This window comes from Typopeltis vanoorti, chromosome 15, assembly GCF_054136105.1.
Source record: "Typopeltis vanoorti isolate ZY-2024b chromosome 15, IOZ_Tvanoo_1.0, whole genome shotgun sequence".
Lineage (NCBI taxonomy): Eukaryota > Metazoa > Arthropoda > Arachnida > Uropygi > Thelyphonidae > Typopeltis > Typopeltis vanoorti.
In genome coordinates this window covers 25,487,526-25,506,299 of record NC_143563.1, presented here as the reverse complement: position 1 = coordinate 25,506,299, position 18,774 = coordinate 25,487,526, and the positions used below count along the sequence as shown (strand labels likewise).

The window sequence follows — 18,774 nt, the reverse complement described above, 5'->3', positions numbered from 1 at the left end:
TAATATACAAAATAAACAACAATGCACCTAAAACAGACCTCTTGTGGCACACCACTAGTGACTTTTCTCTTTCAAGATAGTTGCCCCATACACAACTTGCTGATACCGATCTGGTAGCCAATCATCTATGCAACTCACTAGTCTGTTATCCAATCCCATCTGCTTCAGTTTGCCACACCACAAGTGGTCACTAATCTATCAAAAGCCTTTGTAAAATCTTAGTACCACTGTATATGCATCTCTCTTATCCAATACATTTGTCACCCTTACATAAGCAAGTTTGTAAAATATGACCTGCCTTTAACAAACTGATGCTGACAAGTACAAAGAATACTACTGTTATCTACCCACTTGTGCATCCTATCTTTTATCAACTTCTCCAATATCTTAACTACAACTCCAGATATACAGGTCATCCTATAATTTGTTGCATTACCCTTATCACCACCTTGGTGAAGTGGAACAATTTTACCTTCGTTCACTGCTTTGGGGTGTGCTCTTGTTAAACAGGTAGGCCAAGGCTGACCCTAACTCCTTGGTACATTCCATTAAGATGTGATATATCATTAAATCCTATTTCCTTATTGACATCTAGCTTACTTTACTCCTCATGTACCTCTTGCTCACTCAACATTAAATCTTCTCTCATTTCATTCTCTATATTTGAGCTTCTGATTTCACACTGAGGATAAAACACCCTGATGAAATGCTGCTCATTGAATACCTCGAGTATGTCCTCTACAGCAGTTATCAGTCTCCTACTTTCATCCATTAACATCATCTTACCATAATCATTCTTCTATCTACTTGCCACATATCAAAACTCTTCCAAGGATTTTCTGGGCCTGATTTGTTAATTTCTGCTCATACTGCTCTTTTGTTGTCCTTCTCATCTGACTCTCCTGGCTTGCTCTTTATACTCTTTGTGCAATTGATTATTACCATTGTTCATCTTGTTCTGCCTCCAAAATGCCTTCATCCATTTGACACCTACCCTATTTTCAGCCTTTTGACCTTTGGAATACGTTCACATACTCATGCTGTTATGTATTTCTTTGTCATTTCCCAAGCAGCATTTATTTCTCTACTGTTCCATTCCTCATTCCATGCGATAGTTCTAACCTGTCTCCTAAACTTGTCATAATCACCAGTCTGGTACTTCTACATATATCCTTTTCTTTTGGAATTCATATGGCTAGCCACAACCCAGATGATCACTTCATGATTACTCTCACCAACTGGAGGGAAGTGCGAAACCCCACTCACAATTACATTCTCTGATGAAATGGTTAGATCTAAAATTCTTGATACTCACATGCACTCTTTTACATACTGCATCTCTCAAGAACTCCAAAAATTCATTTTTGTTATTCTCATTTCATTATTTGTTGGTGAATTTGTTGCTATCTCTTCATTACAGTGATATTAAAATACCATAATTAAAATTGCACATTAAGTAGTGATAATTATAATATGAGAGAGGATATGAAAGGATTAAAGGAAGAAGTGACAAAGGAAAATGAGAACTGTTAGTTTGTTATCAAGATACAACAGTAATTAGTTAAGGAGGGTTATGATAGCAAATGATTCAATATGCAGCTGTGTAGTAGAAGTGGGTGTGAGATTTTGGAAGTGTGGAGCTAGTTTGATGGTAGAAAAGACTTATATAAGAGGGATAGCCTGCACTTGATTAGATTTGGCATCAGGTACCTGGATGAATTATTTATTGGAGTGAGACCTAATGCAGTGAGTCAGGAACTGGATTGTCTTGGAAGAAATGCTGAGAATGTGTGTAAGTTCATCTTGGGTCTGCAGATGTAATAGTGCTACAAATTTCAATGAACATGGTCATGAATATGATGAAAGGATGAACTATGCTTTGTGGTCATTCTTTCAAGCAGCACTAGAAAGAAGCAGCTTGGTAGTATCACATTAAAAATGAGTATATTAGGAACGACCTTGCCATTGTTAGCATTCAGGAATGTGCTATTTGAGGTGGTGGATTTTATCATAGCTTCAGAAAGGGGGGGGTCTCATTTAAGGATGTGACTATTTTACCAGTAGTTGGTAACAGTGATCATACTGACCTAGGAAATAGCCAACTATATGGATGTTTCAATTAGGACAGGTTACATGCAGAACTACAAAGCTGGAAATTATGACAAACTCAGGAGAATGCTCTCTTTGGTCCCAAGGTGTTAACTAGTGAGTGAGAAAATGAACAGTGCATGAGAAACTTTGAAAAGGTGCTTAAATGAGGCAGTATCTGGATGTGTCCCTAGAGTTCGAAGAACAAATGGGAGTGGGGAAGTGGAATGGATGCACATCCTTATCCATAAGAAGATGATACAGAAGGAATAGCATGAGAATAAGAGCGAGAGGAGGTATTAAATATATAAAGTGCAGACCAGAAAAGTTACATTGAATTCAATTACAAGTAATGTACAGAAAGCTAAGTATGGAATATTCAAAAAAAAAAATAAAATTAACAGGCTAAATCCAACCCAAAAGAATTTTATTGTTATGCTGCAAGTAAAAGAAAAAATGATTGCAGAATAATAACATTACTGAATGCAGAGAGTACTGTTGTGTTAGAAGCAGATGCAGTATTTCAAATAATGTTGAGAGTTTATTTTTCACTTGGTTAGACTATAATAAGTTTAGTTTAATCCTTTATCCAAGTGTGAGCGAACAAAGTTTCTGCCTGAAAGTATCTTCAGGACTGGGGTAAGGTAGTGCACACTAGGCAACTTGTTGCAAAGGTGGAGAAAGTTCTCATCACTCCTATCTCAGTATCTCACATAATGCAAAGCACATCTCCTTGCGGATATGTGTAATGCTCTGCATTAAGGCAAGGGCCACTAGCCATACCGGTTTCGACCTTTATTGAGGTCTCGTCAGTGGGAGCCAGGCCCATTAGTGGAGATACAAAGGCAGAAGTAATGAGAGGTCATCCTAACCTATAGGAGTTGCCAAAGGGTGTGCAACCTTATTATTAAATTACTCCGGATTCAGAGAAAGATGTTGAGAGTTTATTTTTCACTTGGTTAGGCTATAATAAGGTTAGTTTAATCCTTTATCCAAGTGTGAGCAAACAAAAGTTTGCACCTGAAAGTATCTTCAGGACTGGGGTAAGGTAGTGCAACACTAGGCAACTCGTTGCAAAGGTGAAGAAAGCTCTCATCACTCCTATCTCAGTATCTCCCATAATGCAAAGCACATCTCCTTGCGGATATGTGTAATGCTATGCATTAGGGCAAGGGCCACTACCCATACCGGTTTCGACCTTTATTGAGGTCTCGCCAGTAGGAGCCGGGCCCAGTAGCGGAAATACAAAGGCAGAAGCAATGAGAGGGTCTGAGGGTGCCCAGTCCTGAAGATACTTTCAGGTGCAAACTTTGTTTGCTCACACTTGGATAAAGGATTAAACTAAACTTATTATTAACTTCAAATAATGAATGATCACTTCATTAAGATCAATCAACCTGGTGTATAGTTGGTTAGTTAGTGTATGATGCTACAATGGCCATGAGGCCTTTACAAAGAAGTACAGCACCATTTCATGAAACCAATATTAAATTGTTGGCTATAACCATCTGAAAATCTGAAAACCCACCCCAACTCAACATCACCAGAGTTAAAGATCGGTACTATCAACATAAGAAGCCTGAATAGCAAAGAAATGGAGCTAACTGAGGAATTAGATAAGTACCAGATCGACATAATAGGGGTGACTGAAACAAAAAAGACAAAAACTGGGGAGATCTTTTTGAGCAATAAATACAAAATGTTATATTCAGGCAATGACAATCAAGGAAAAGAAGGAGTAGCCATAGTATTCAACACAAAATACGAGGATAATCTTCTTGAAGGGCAGGCAGTCTCAAGTAGAGTGATTTGGGCAAATATGAGAATGGGAATTGGACAAAGACTTATTTGTGCCTATGGTCCCACAGAAGGATCTACTAAAGTAGAAGTGGAGGAATTTTTTGAGGCTTTAGAAAAAGCAACTGACACAATGAAAAAGGAAAAGTTGGTCCTTGTTGGGGATCTAAATAGCAGAGTAGAAAATGATTGTGAGACATACATAAATATTTTCGGAAAATTTGGAGAAAAGAGCAAAGCTAATAATAATGGCAAATATCTGTTGGATTTCTGCTCAGGACATGGACTGGTTATTACTAATACCATGTTCCAACATGAAAATATGAAAATGTGCACAAATTCACATGGACAGAAGAGACAAGGAATAAGAAAAGTCTCATTGACTATGTTATTGTTGATAGTGATGTTTTCTCCCTGGTGCAGGACACCAGAGTGTACAGAGGATTTGAAATTGGAAGTTGAAAGTTTATTTTTCACTTGGTTAGAGTATAATAATAAATTTAGATTAATCCTTTATCCAAGTGTGAGCAAACAAAGTTTGCGGCTGAAAGTATCTTCAGGAGTGGGGTAAGGTGGTACAACACCAGGGCACTCCTTGCAAAGGTGGAGCAAGCTACCAACACTCCTATCTCAGTATCTCCCATAATGCAAAACACATCTCCTTGCGGATATGTCTAATGTTATGCATTAAGGGAAGGGCCACAACCCAGACTAATTTCGACCTTTATTGAGGTCTCTTCAGTGGGAGCCAGGCCCAAGTGGAGATACCACGCAGAAGCATTAGTTAGCAAGGTCATCTCTACTTACAGGAGTTGCCAAATGGTGTGATACCCTTTTTTAATAAATTACTCTGGATTTAGAGAAAGATGTTGAAAGTGTATTTTTCACTTGGTTAGAGTATAATAATAAATTTAGTTTAATCCTTTATCGAAGTGTGAGCAAACAAAGCTTGCTCACACTTCGATAAAGAGACCTCACTTGGACAAGGACCTGGACAAGAGACCTCAATAAATTGAAACTAGTCTGGGTAGTGGCCCTTCCCTTAATGCATAACATTATACATATCTGCAAGGAGATGTGTTTTGCATTATTGGAGATACTGAGATAGGAGTATTGGTAGCGTGCTCCACCTTTGCAAGGAGTGCCCTGGTGTCGAACCACCGTACCCCACTCCTGAAGATACTTTCAGGTGCAAACTTTGTTTGCTCACACTTGAATAAAGGATTAAACTAAATTTATTATTATACTCTAACCAAGTGAAAAATAAACTTTCAACATCATTCTCTAAATCCAGAGTAATTTATTAAAAAAGGGTGGCACACCATTTGGCAACTCCTATAGGTAGAGATGACCTGCTAATGCTTCTGCCTGGTATCTCCACTTGGGCCTGGCTCCCACTGAAGAGACCTCAATAAAGGTCAAAACTAGTCTGGGTTGTGGCCCTTTGCAAGGAGTGCCCTGGTGTTATATCACCTTACCCCACTCCTGAAGATACTTTCAGGCGCAAACTTTGTTTGCTCACACTTGGATAAAGGATTAAACTAAATTTATTATTATACTCTAACCAAGTGAAAAATAAACTTTCAACATCATTTTCTAAATCCAGAGTAATTTATTAAAAAAGGGTGGCACACCATTTGGCAACTCCTATAGGTAGAGATGACCTGCTAATGCTTCTGCCTGGTATCTCCACTTTTGCCTGGCTCACACTGAAGAGACCTCAATAAAGGTTGAAACTAGTCTGGGTTGTGGCCCTTCTCTTAATGCATAACATTAGACATATCTGCAAGGAGATGTGTTTTGCATTATGGGAGATACTGAGATAGGCGTGTTGGTAGCTTGCTCCACCTTTGCAAGGAGTGCCCTGGTGTTGTACCACCTTATCCAACTCCTAAAGATACTTTCAGGTGCAAACTTTGTTTGCTCACACTTGGATAAAGGATTAAACTAAATTTATTATTATAGAAATTGGAAGTGATCACTATTTAGTCTTCAGCAGGATAAAATTGAATTTCACATTGAAAAGAATAACATGTAAGAAAGTTTTAAAGCGAATAAAAGTTGAGCAGCTCTCAGATGTGAACTGTAGACTAAAATACACAAAGATTATTGAAGAAAAAATGAAAGAGTGTGAGAACAGGAATCAAACCGTGGAGATTCAGTGGCAAGCCTTGAAGAAATCCCTGATTGATTCAGCTAGAGAGGCATGTGGTAAAGTTGTCTGCAAGGATAGAAAAATTATAACTCCATGGTGGACCCAGGAAGTTAAAGAGACAGTGAAGGAAAAGAAGAAAGCATATCAAAAGTTCCTGGCAAATAAGTCAGCTTGTGCTCTAAGAGAATACAGAGACAAATGCAAGAATGCTAAACACTGTGTAAAACTAGCTAAACAAAAGTCATGGGAGGACTTTGGCAAGAATATAGAAAATAAATATCAAGAAGGTGGCAAAATATTCTGGAAGTCATTGAAGAAGCTTAGGAATGGAGGAAAGAGTGCTGTAAAAGGAGTTAGAGATGATAAAGGTGACATGAAAACGAGAGAAAAAGATATCCTTGAAGTATGGAGTAATTACTATGAAAAACTGCTAAATGAAACAAGCAGTGATGATAGCACAGTGGTAAAAAACACTGACCAGGCATGCGCAGGAATACATATCCATACTTGAAGTAGAAAAAGCCATCAAAGGCTTGAAATGTGGGAAGGCAGCAGGAGTAGATGATATTCGACCAGAAATGCTGAAGTATGGTGGTATAAGAGTCTTATGGAGGCTGCACTGCATAGTTCAGAAAGCCTGAACATAGGGACAAATTCCCGATGATTGGAGTAGAGCTCTCATAGTACCCATATATAAAAAGGGAAATAAAAGTGAATGTGAGAATTACATAGATATTTCCCTACTGAGTGTTCCTGGCAAGATCTATTCAAGTATATTTGAGAAACGGTTGAGAAGAATTGGGGAAGAAAAGCTTGGTGAAGAACAAGCTGGACTCATGTCAAATAGAGGCTGTCAGGATCAGATCTTCACTTTATGACAAATAGTGGAGAAAGCATGGGAATATACAAAGATCTGTATTTAAGTTTTGTCGATCTGGAAAAGGCATATGACAAGGTGCCAAGAGAGGAGCTATTCAATATGCTAAAGCTTATGGTGTCAATGGGGCATTATATCAAGCAATACTTTGTCTTTATTTGAGTTTTTAAGTCAGCAGTTAGAATTAAAGGAAGTACAGGAAGATGGTTTAATGTTGAATCTGGTGTGAGACAAGGATGTACATTATCCCCTCTGTTATTCATTATCTATATGGATCACATTATGAAGGAAAGGGGTATTAAACATGATATCGAAATTGGAGATGCTAATGTCAGCTCTTTGCTTTATGCAGATGATGTTATACTTCTAAATAAATCTGCTGCAAGTCCGCAAGATTCTCTGACTAAATTGAATAGCTGTTGTAATAGATATGGTATGAAGGTCAGCAATAAAAAGACAAAGACAATGAAAATAGGCAGAATCATTGAAAATATCAACTGTGTTGTGAATGGAGAACCTGTTGAACAAGTAAAACATTTCAGCTACTTAGGCAGTATTTTTACTGAATTAAATATAATTCGGTAAATTAAATATAGAAAGAGACAACAGAATCAGCAAAGCTGTTATGGTGGGATGTCAATTGAATAAATTCATATGGAATTAGAGAGAAATTAGTCCAGACACTAAATTAGCTGTATACAAGACAGTGTTCAAACCAGTTTTAACTTATAGATCTGAGAGCTGGGTCAGAAGTAAAACACTTGACCAAAGACTAGAGACCGCAGATATGAGAGTCCTGAGAAAGATTATAGGTGTGAACAGATGACATCAATGGCAATATCATTAAAAACGAGGATATTAGGAAAGAACTTGACATTGTCAGCGTACAGTAATGCATTAACAGAGCTAATCTCAGGTGGTATGGTCACTTGAACGGAATGGGTGAGGAAAGATTAGCAAAACAAGCGTTCTCTGCCAGGTTGGCAGCAAAACGACCCAGAGGAAGACCAAGATATAGGTGGATTGATATGGTACAAAGTGCCTTAGACGATAGAAATATAAGATCTGAAAGTGTTGGAGTCTTGACAAGTAACAGACTGATTTGGAGGAAAATTATAGATAGGAAGGTAGTAATGATGTAATTTTTTTCATGTAATATTATCATATCCTGTACATCCCTTGAGGGTACATGGCAGAAATTTGATGATGGCTATAACCATAATGTTGTCTGTTTGTGTGTGTGTGTGTTCTCCTTGCCAATTTATGGGATGAAAAACGTTTTGGGGAAGGGGAAAAAATCTTCTATCTCCATACGAGACCAGCCAACTCGCTATTTGATTGGAAACATGTAATAAAGGTTTGTCACGTCATATATGAGATTCAAACCCAGGTCTTTCCAACCAAAGGCTCGTCTAAACCAACTGAGCTATGGAAGTTTCAACCTGGTGTATGTAACAGTGCACAGTACTATAACTACATTGGATGAAGAGATTAGAGGTGCACGAGAAGGAGGTTCTAGAGCTTTCCAGCAATATGGATAAATGGAATATCAGCACATGTGCTAAAGGAATGTTCAGTTGAAAACTGGATGAATCCTTGACATGTTTATATAATTTGACTTGCAACTCAGGAAAGGAGAGGATGTATGATAATCACATTGCACAAGGGTAGTGCAAAAACTGTTGTCAAACTATTGAACAACAGTATCTCTCGAGTCACTGTGATTTCAGAGAAGTTGGTAAGAACTCACATAAAAAAATGGATTTACAAACTAGCGATACTTTGCAAGGAACAGCGTGGGTTTACTAAAGAGAGATCACGAGTGAACAATTTGTTCTTATTTTATATTAATTTTAGTTGAGTTGGATAAAGGGAAAGGATACACTATGATTCTGTTGGATTTTACTAAGACATTTGATAGGATACTACAAAAAAGGCTGTTGCATAAACTAGAGAATGTGGGTTTGGAATATAATATTAATTCTTGACTTCGATAACTAGATGGCTGACAGATAGGTGTCAAAAAATGGCATATGTGGGTCTGAATCTGCCAAAGTTAAGGTGACTAGTGGTGTACCCCCAAGGTTAAGTCCTTGGACCATTGTTGTTTAAATCTGCATATTAATGAAATTGGGAGATGCCTGATAGATGTTCACTTGTTTGCTGATGATGCAAAAATAGCCAAGTACATCATTTATGGGATGATTTTAAACAACAATAGTCCAAACCTTTGCCCAAGCTAGAAATTTGGGCAAATGATAATAGTATCACTTCAATGTTGGTGTAAAGTTATGCACTTTTTCATAATGAGATATCTAACAGCACTTTATATTGGTGGAATTATGCTTGGAGAAAATGACAGTGCTAACGATCTTGGAGTTTAAAGGTCACATAGCAAAAATTGCAAACATAAGTCATAGGATAATTGCACTATTGAAATGAACATTGACATGAGAGGATATGAAAATCATTTTGCTGCTTTGCACGATATTGATATGAATATACCTTGACTATGTTGTGTAGATTTAGTCTCCTGGGTTCAAAGAGAATAAAGAAGCTGTAAAGACTGCAAAGAAGACTTACAAAGATCATTATGAAATGTACATTATAATGATAGATTGAGAGTATGTGGACTGCAGACACTAGTTAACAGTGATACGATAGAAGTGTGAAGAGGTGTTATATGATATTAGCCGATGAAATTCCTCTTCCCATCTTATTATATGGAACTTTGTGCATGGTTAAGGGGAATATGGCACCATCTAGTAGTCCCCCCCCCCGCAAATTTTATCCAGGCTCCGGAACCACCACAGGCTGACGAATCAGGTCTATGGCTGTGTCAATATTCCTGGCTGTATTCTATGTGTGTTTCACGAGACCGGTTTGCCTGCTTGCAGGATGAAAAATCCCAGATAAACTGGCTGAAAAAACTTTGCTGTCCACGCCCAAGACTGGCTAATTTGGCTATGGCTAAGGAAGATCATTAAGCTCCTCGCGTCGTCAATGGGCATCGAACCTAGGACACTCCTTCCCCAGGCATATGGTTGTGAAGCACAAAGCCACTAGGCTAGCCACACGGACCTGATTGCTGAAATCTACAAAAGCCGACAAGCTGAAGTATTGCATTAAAATAAGTTTCATTTTTATAAAAGTCAAGTCCATGCATTTTTATTGTTAGTTTTATTACTCTAATGCATTCGGTGCTCCCCAAATTTTTCTTATAATCAAAAGTGTTCTGTGACTGCGAAAAGGTTAACAACCTCTGCCTACTAGCATAGTATTTTTTGTAAATTTTACATATATCAATTTCCTCTATGATATCGTCCTTCTGGATTGTAAATATAGTCAACTCTCACTACAGAAAACTTGTCCTGTTTCTATATTATTTAATTCCTCATATCCCTCCTATTCATTCACTATTAGTCCTTCCTCCTCCACCATACCTTCTACACTCAAGCTCCTCACAGTGTTGCATTCATGTGGATGAAATATCCTGATAAACTTCATGTGTAGAGGCTTAAGTGCTGTGAGGACATCATGTTGGACGCTTAATGGATTTTTTATGACACTCAAAAAGAATTAAAATAGAATTTAATACTTCCTATATTTCTTCCTAGTCACTATGACATCTACGGGGATTACAAAAACAGTTAATGTAACATACACACAAATAATAAACAATACTGAGCCCAACCACGTGGGTGACACTAAAGTCCTATCTAGTTGGAGCACCCTCTAAGGGCAGTAGTAGGTGGCCTGGAATGTAAGGTGGGATCTCTGGTGATGAGTGTTTCCCAAATCTTCGGAAGCTTAATACAACCGTATTTATTCAGATTTGGTTGGTTTTTGAGAGCTGCTGCTGCTTCCAAGAACAGTCTCTCTTTCTTGAATTTGCTGTGGTGGAGCATGGTGGTTTTCTTCCAAGATACCCTGTGGGTGGTATCCAAAACATGGTCAACCAAGCCTGAATGGCCATAGTTGTGTTTGCAGATGTAAGACTTGTGTTCCTCTAAGCGGATGGATGCTGATCTGCCTGTCTGTCCAAAGTACGCCAGCTTACAGGAACAGGGTACTTTGTAAACTCCAGGCAGAGAGAGAGGAGGGAGCTGATCTTTCGTAGAACGGATAAGGGTAGCAAGTTTGCGGTGGGGCTTATATGCTGTATGTAGGTTGTACTTTTTTAGTATCTTGGCTATTTTTTTGGATGTGCCACGGATGTAGGGTATGGTGATGGCATTTTTAAATTCTTGTTGACGAGAAGGACGGGGAATGGGGGAGGAGTTGATTATTTTTTTTTGATACTGAATCACTGTAGCCATTGGACAGGAAAGTGCTGTGTATGTGGTTAAGCTCAGTAGTGAGGGCAATTCCACTGGAACAAAGATTGTGGGCTTTCTTGGTAAGAGTTTTAATAATGCCAAATTGTTGAGTGGGGTGGTGGTGGGAGAGTTTGTGAATGTATCTGCCTGTGTGTGTGGGTTTTCTGTATACAGTGAAGGCAAGTGTATCATTAGGCAGGCGTGTGACTAAGGTGTCTAGGAAGGGTACGCAATTGTTCTTTTCCTTTTCCATAGTAAACTGGATTCTTGGATGTAGGCTATTGAGATGACTGAGGAAGGAGTCTAACGTGTCTGGGCCATGAGGCCAATTAGAGAACACATCATCTACATATCTTAGCAGATAGAAGGTTTGAGTGGGGCTGAGTCTATGGCTTGTTTTTCGAAACCTTCCATATAGAAATTGGCAAGGGGGGGGGGTGAGAGGGGGAGGAAACCCATGGCTGTTTCCTCTATCTGCTTGTAGATTTTGTTCTTCCAAGAAAAATACCCAGAGTTAATGGCAAAGGAAAGAGATCTAACATGTCGGGTGGAAAAACGTTTTCTAAGAGAGATAAGGTGTCAGTTAAGGGAATATTGGTAAACAAAGAGGAGATATCAAAGCTTACCAATATGTCTGTCTTATTCAAGGTTAAATTTTCTGTGAGGGCTTTAAAAGTGGGTAGAGATTTTATAAAGGAAGTGGACCTTCCGGTGAGAGGGTGGGGGGTCAGAGAGTTGGACAGCTGTTTAGACAGTCTATAGCATGGTGCATTGGTGGCATCTACTATAGGCCTGAGTGGGGAATTGGGTTTGTGGATTTTTGGTAAACTTTAAATTCGGGGGGTGGGGGGGGGGGAGCGGAAAGGTTTAAGTTTTTTCGTGATGTCAGGGGACCAGGAAGATACTTTTTTAAGTAAGATTTTTAATTTCTTACCTTGTGTTTTTGTGGGGTCGTGTTCTAGCGGGATGTAAGTAGCGCGATCGTGGAGTATAATGTTTATTTTACAATTGTATTCACTGGTGTTAAGAACGACTGTGGCATTACCCTTATCCGCTCTAGTGATGATGATACTTTTTTCTTTCCGTAGTTTCAGGAGAGCAAAAAGTAATTTATCTTATGCCCAATGCACTGCTCTCCTGAAACTACGGAAAGAAAAAAGTATCGTCATCACTAGAGCGGATAAGGGTAATGCCACAGTCGTTCTTAACACAGTGAATACAATCGTAAAATGAACATTATACTCCGTGATCACGCTGCTTACATCCCGCTAGAACACGACCCGACAAAAACACAAGTTAAGAAATTAAAAATCTTACTTAAAAAAGTATCTTCCTGGCCCCCTGACATCACGAAAAAACTTAAACCTTTCCGCTCCTGTTCCCTCCTGAATATACAGTTTACCAAAAATCCACAAACCCAATTCCCCACTCAGGCCTATAGTAGATGCCACCAATGCACCTTGCTATAGACTGTCTAAACAGCTGGCCAACTCTCTGACCCCCCCCCCCTCACCAGAAGGTCCACTTCCTTTATAAAAAACTCTACCCACTTTAAAGCCCTCACAGAAAATTTAACCTTGACAGACATATTGGTAAGCTTTGATATCTCCTCTTTGTTTACCAATATTCCCTTAACTGACACTTTATCTCTCTTAGAAAACGTCCCCCCCCCCCCCCCGACATCTTAGATCTCTTTTCCTTTGCCATTAACTCTGGGTATTTCTCTTGGAAGAACAAAATCTACAAGCAGATAGAGGGAACCGCCATGGGTTCCCCCCTTTCACCCCTCTTGCCAATTTCTATATGGAAGATTTCGAAAAACGAGCCATAGACTCAGCCCCACTCAAACCTTCTATCTGGCTAAGATATGTAGATGATGTATTCTCTATTTGGCCTCATGGCCCAGACACGTTAGACTTCTTCCTCAGTCATCTCAATAGCCTACATCCAAGAATCCAGTTTACTATGGAAAAGGAAAAGAACAATTGCTTACCCTTCCTAGACACCTTAGTCACACGCCTGCCTAATGATACAGTTGCCTTTACTGTATACAGAAAACCCACACACACACAGGCAGATACATTCACAAACTCTCCCACCACCACCCCACTCAACAATTTGGCATTATTAAAACTCTTACCAAGAGAGCCCACAATCTTTGTTCCACTACTGAGCTTAACCACATACACAACACTTTCCTCTCCAATGGCTACAGTGATCACAGTATCAAAAAAGTAATCAACTCTTCTCCCATTCCCCATCCTTCTCATCAACAAGAATTTAAAAATGCCATCACCATACCCTACATCCGTGGCACATCCGAAAAAATAACCAAGATACTAAAAAAGTACAACTTACACACAGCATATAAGCCCCACCGCAAACTTGCTACCCTTATCCGTTCTACGAAAGATCAGCTCCCTCCTCTCTCTCTCTGCCTGGAGTTTACAAAGTACCCTGTTCCTGTAAGCTGGTGTACTTTGGACAGACAGGCAGATCAGCATCCAACCGCTTAGAGGAACACAAGTCTTACATCTGCAAACACAACTATGGCCATTCAGGCTTGGCTGACCATGTTTTGGATACCACCCACAGGGTATCTTGGAAGAAAACCACCATGCTCCACCACAGCAAATTCAAGAAAGAGAGACTGTTCTTGGAAGCAGCAGCAGCTCTCAAAAACCAACCAAATCTGAATAAATACGGTTGTATTAAGCTTCCGAAGATTTGGGAAACACTCATCACCAGAGATCCCACCTTACATTCCAGGCCACCTACTACTGCCCTTAGAGGGTGCTCCAACTAGATAGGACTTTAGTGTCACCCACGTGGTTGGGCTCAGTATTGTTTATTATTTGTGTGTATGTTACATTAACTGTTTTTGTAATCCCCGTAGATGTCATAGTGACTAGGAAGAAATATAGGAAGTATTAAATTCTATTTTAATCCTGATAAACTGTTCATTGAATACCTCAAACATATCCTCTTTAGCATTATGAATCTATCATTTTTGTCCATTAACATCATTTCTCCCATAACAATATGTTAAAACAATAAGATAATAAATTTTAAAAAAAATTGTAAAATTGTGATCTTTGTATAGCTTAACTTATTTTGAGTTCTTCAGTGATGTTAATAGAAACAGTATTCCGGTTTTAATTTAAAAGCATTTGTGTTTGCTTTAAAATTTGTTTTAAATGAAAACCACACAGAAAAAGAGTTATTTTTTAAAACGTATTGTTTATGTAATATTCAGATACAATATTATTCTGGATTCCATTCAGACAAATCTTTTCTCAGATCTTAAAATTTTTGTTTTATAGATCTTTATGTTCACTAGTGTGCAAATGGTTATATCAGGCTGATTCAAATTCTAAAGGTTGGAATCATGATTTCTATAAACAGATTGGTATTGCGGATATCCTTGCCAATAACTACGAAAAAGTTGGTGTGTGCAGTTAAAATTAAATATTAGAAATATATTTACTATAAAGTTATTGTTATGATATGTATACAGTTGACCCTCACTATAGCAAACACTGTTATAACAAACTACCAAAATTTGACAACTGAAGCTTTGTAGATACTATACTAAAAGAAATTCACTATAGAAATTATCAGCTATAATAGACCATTGCTGTAGTCTCTACAAGTTTGCTTTAGTGGGAGTTTGATTGTATAAACAGATATATATGCAGTGTATGTGTGTGTTTAAAAAAAAATTAAAATGACTATAAGCTGAGAGATAAAAATAGAAACACTATTTTAATTAAGTAGACTGCACAACTGTTTTTAGTTCCGACTGACAAGACGGAACTACCAACAAACATTGCGAAAGACAAAAATCTATACATTAAGGCATTAACGTATTAACATTTGATGCTGTTCTGTGTATCTCTTTATTGTTAGGCATGCACATGCATTCAAGGTCTCATGAATGCCAAGTTGGATAGCAGCGCAATGACAGTCTGAGAGATTATAGCTGAGGTTAGTGTTGAGATGAATTGGATTGGGAATGATTTCTTTAGATTCTACAATTCTTCTTTCCAGTTCATCATAGCATCGAAAGATATTCTCTGATTTGTACCATAAGACTGAAGATACTTGCTCTGGTTCTGCCATATGTCATGTCTCTTTTGTGTTCCTCTAGATGTAATTCGATGGATTTTTCTGTCTGACCAAAATATGGCATGTTGCAGTTGCACCAAATATGATAAACGCTGGGATATTTCAGATTGTTATGTTTTTGTTTGGGTGTACTGAGCAAGGAACAGAGTTTAAGTAGAGGAGTGAAAGAAGTTCAATGTTATATTTTTAAGAACTTTGGCTAATTTTGGCAAAACAGAACTGATATGTGGTAGGGATACATAGCCTTTTTCACTATTTCTATTTTCAGTATGGCAAGGAGGCGGATTAAATAGTAGCTTATTAGCTATTATTTAAACACCATGCCTAGCATAGAAATAATGCCAAGTTTTTGAGGTGGATAGTGATGGGACTGTGAATGGAGTTATCTGTTGGTGTGAGTTGGTTTGCTGTAAATAGAGATTTTTAGTTTTTCAGATACACAAGTGAGTTTGACATCCAGAAACAGAAGAGCCATCCATCTTTTATTTTGCAGTAAATTGGATGTTCTGGTGTTGACTTTGAGGTTGTCTAGGAAATTCTTTAAAGACTCAGGTCCATGACTACAGATTAGGAAGATGTCATCAATCAAGCAGTAAAAAAGGAGTGGATACACTAACCACTCCCCAGCCAAAAGGCTGCGGGTTCGAATCCTGCCATGGGCATGGGGTGTTTGTGATTGTCTGTGGAAATACCGTTGGTGGTTGGCAACAGATGGCGTTGGTGTAGTTGCAGTCAGTTGGTGGATTGTGAGTGGCGGAGACAGAGTTGTAGAGTAGATGCCCTCCCTCGATGAGTCTTTGGACTCCCTGGAGGTGACTAATAATAATAATAAAAACTACAAAAAACAAAGATATAATAATTCTTCCTGCAGATAAAAGTAACTCCACTGTCATCCCGAATATTGAAGAATATAATAACAAAAGGTTCAATTATTACAAACAGATACATGATTCTTGACAGACATCCAACTCGTGAATTCCATAATTATACAAACAATCTTCTAAGAACAACTACAGAGTTTCCTAGAAATACTTGATTGTCTCTCTGTTCACTTCATCTTTTAATCTCTCAATTATATGTATTATCCAAAAATTCTTAAAGAAAATACTCCACTGAGACCAATTGTGGAAGGCATTGATTCACCTACTTATAAACTCTGAAAGTATTTAGCCAGATCCCTAAAATGGTTATTCTGCTTGACTCTTCTTTTATCAAAAATTCTGTTGATTTTCTTTTGAGTGTAAAAAACATACATATTCAAAAAGAAGAATATTAACCCATTGTGTTAATTCTGGTTATTTTCAGTTTAAAGACGCTATGTACAAACAAAACTTCGGTTTATCTATGGGTAATCCTTTATTGCCCATACTGGCAAATATATATTTGGAATCTTTTGAAGAAAAAGCTATCTCTTCTTTGAAACCAAGATTGTGGAAAAGATATGTTGATGACATCTTCCTTATCTGCAGTCATGGAGCTGAAAAAGAATTTCCTAGACCACCTCAACAGTCAACACCTGAAAATCTAGTTTACTGCAGAAGTATAGAATTGTATGCTCTTCTGTTCCTGGATGTCAAACTCAGTTGTGTATCTGAAAAATTAAAAATCTATTTACAGGAATCCAACTCACACCAATGAGTTGACTGTGCCCATATCTCCATATGGGCACAGTCCCGTCACTATCAACATCAAAAACTTGCATTATTTCTATGCTACACAAACGTGCTGGCTCCCTTCTCTGTGAATAAGAAGATATCAACAGAGGACTTTAATTTCTTCTTACTACCTTTCAGCAAAATTGTTATTCAAAACAAAGAGCTAATTAAGCTACTATTTAATTCACCCCTCCTTGCCATATTGAAGATAGGGATATGTAGCCTTTTCAATATTTCTATCATATATCAGTTCTGTTTCACCAAAATTAGCCAAAGTTCTTAAAAAATATAACATCCAGACTTCTTTCACTCCTCTACTTAAACTCCGTTCCTTGTTCAGTACTACCAAACAAAAACATAACCTGAAATATCCCAGCATTTACTGTATTTGGTGCAACTGCAACATGCCATATTTTGGCCAGACAGAAAAATTCATCAGATTACGTCTAGAGGAACATAAAAGAGACGTGACATATGGCAGAATCAGAACAAGTGCTCTGTCCAACCATTTTCTGAATTCTGCTGATGCTAATGAGGAAAACTTTATAGTTGAGCCAGTTTTATGGGACAAATAAAAAAAAATATATCTTTTGATGCTATGATGAACTGGAAAGAAGAATTGTAGAATCTAAAGAAATCATCCTTTAATTGGACTGCAATACAACTTTGGCATGCACGAGATCTTGAATGCATGCACACACCCAACAATGAAGAGATACAAAGAACAGCTTCAAACATTAAGGCGTCTTAATGTAGATTTTTTGTCTTTTGCAATATTTGTGTAGTTCTCTCTTGTCATGCACCCAAAGAAGTCGTCTATGAAGACAAAACTAGTTGTGCAGTTTACTTAATTAAAATAGTGTTTTTATTTTTATCTCTTGGTTTAGTCATTTTAATCTGTTTTTTAAAAATATGTCTCTCAGACAAATAAATCAGTTATATTATATATATATATATATATATATATATATATATATATATATATATATATATATATATATATATATATATATATATATATATATATATTTTTTAAAAGAATTGAATGACATACTCGGTTTATGTCATTCAATTCTTTTAAAAAATATGTTTAACAACTGAGTAAATGAACCTCCATGCATATATATATATATATACATATACATACATAAAGACTAGTAGTGTGTGACCACAGATGCAAGACCTCTTGACACTTCTGCGCATGAGTTTCATGGGATGAGTGTTTATTATTATACGTCGGAAAATTAGCTTTTTTTTTTTTTATGAACATTCTAGGTTTTAAAGTGGTAACTATTTTGCTTGTACAACAGTTGGAAAATTTATCTATGAAGTACATGATTTCACGTGCTGGTAACGAATTTGTACATTGCCTTATTACCCCCCACCCCCACCCCCAACATGAATTGACTCTTCTTGGCACATTGCCAGCAGAGTGTCTCGGATCTGTGATTGAACAGTATTGAAACTGCAGATGGCAATTTAACTAATGCTGATTTACATCATTATGGTACCATTTATGTAATTTCATTATCATTTTCTTTAATATAATTATTCAAAATTGCCTATGATCTTAAATTATCTCTGCAAATGATAGCATCATACAAGATGTCTTTACTATGCAGGAAAAGTGCAGTGACTTTCAAAATACACATCTATTCAATAACTGAAACACCTCATCTTTTGAATTTGTTCAGATGAAAAACATATTGCACATGGATGGATGTCTAAATGTGCAGAACCAAAAAATAGTGAACA

General features: G+C 37.5%; 1 protein-coding gene across 1 annotated transcript in view; it reads left to right on the top strand.

Annotated features, from left to right (window-relative positions):
* The window catches only part of LOC150098518 (FGGY carbohydrate kinase domain-containing protein), a 204,169-nt gene that overhangs the window by 71,203 nt on the left and 114,192 nt on the right, over positions 1 to 18,774 (top strand). Inside the window, exon 6 of the mRNA XM_090405821.1 lies at positions 14,560 to 14,684. Coding sequence (XP_090261947.1) covers positions 14,560 to 14,684 — 125 coding nt within the window. The remainder of the gene's footprint in view (positions 1 to 14,559; positions 14,685 to 18,774) is intronic.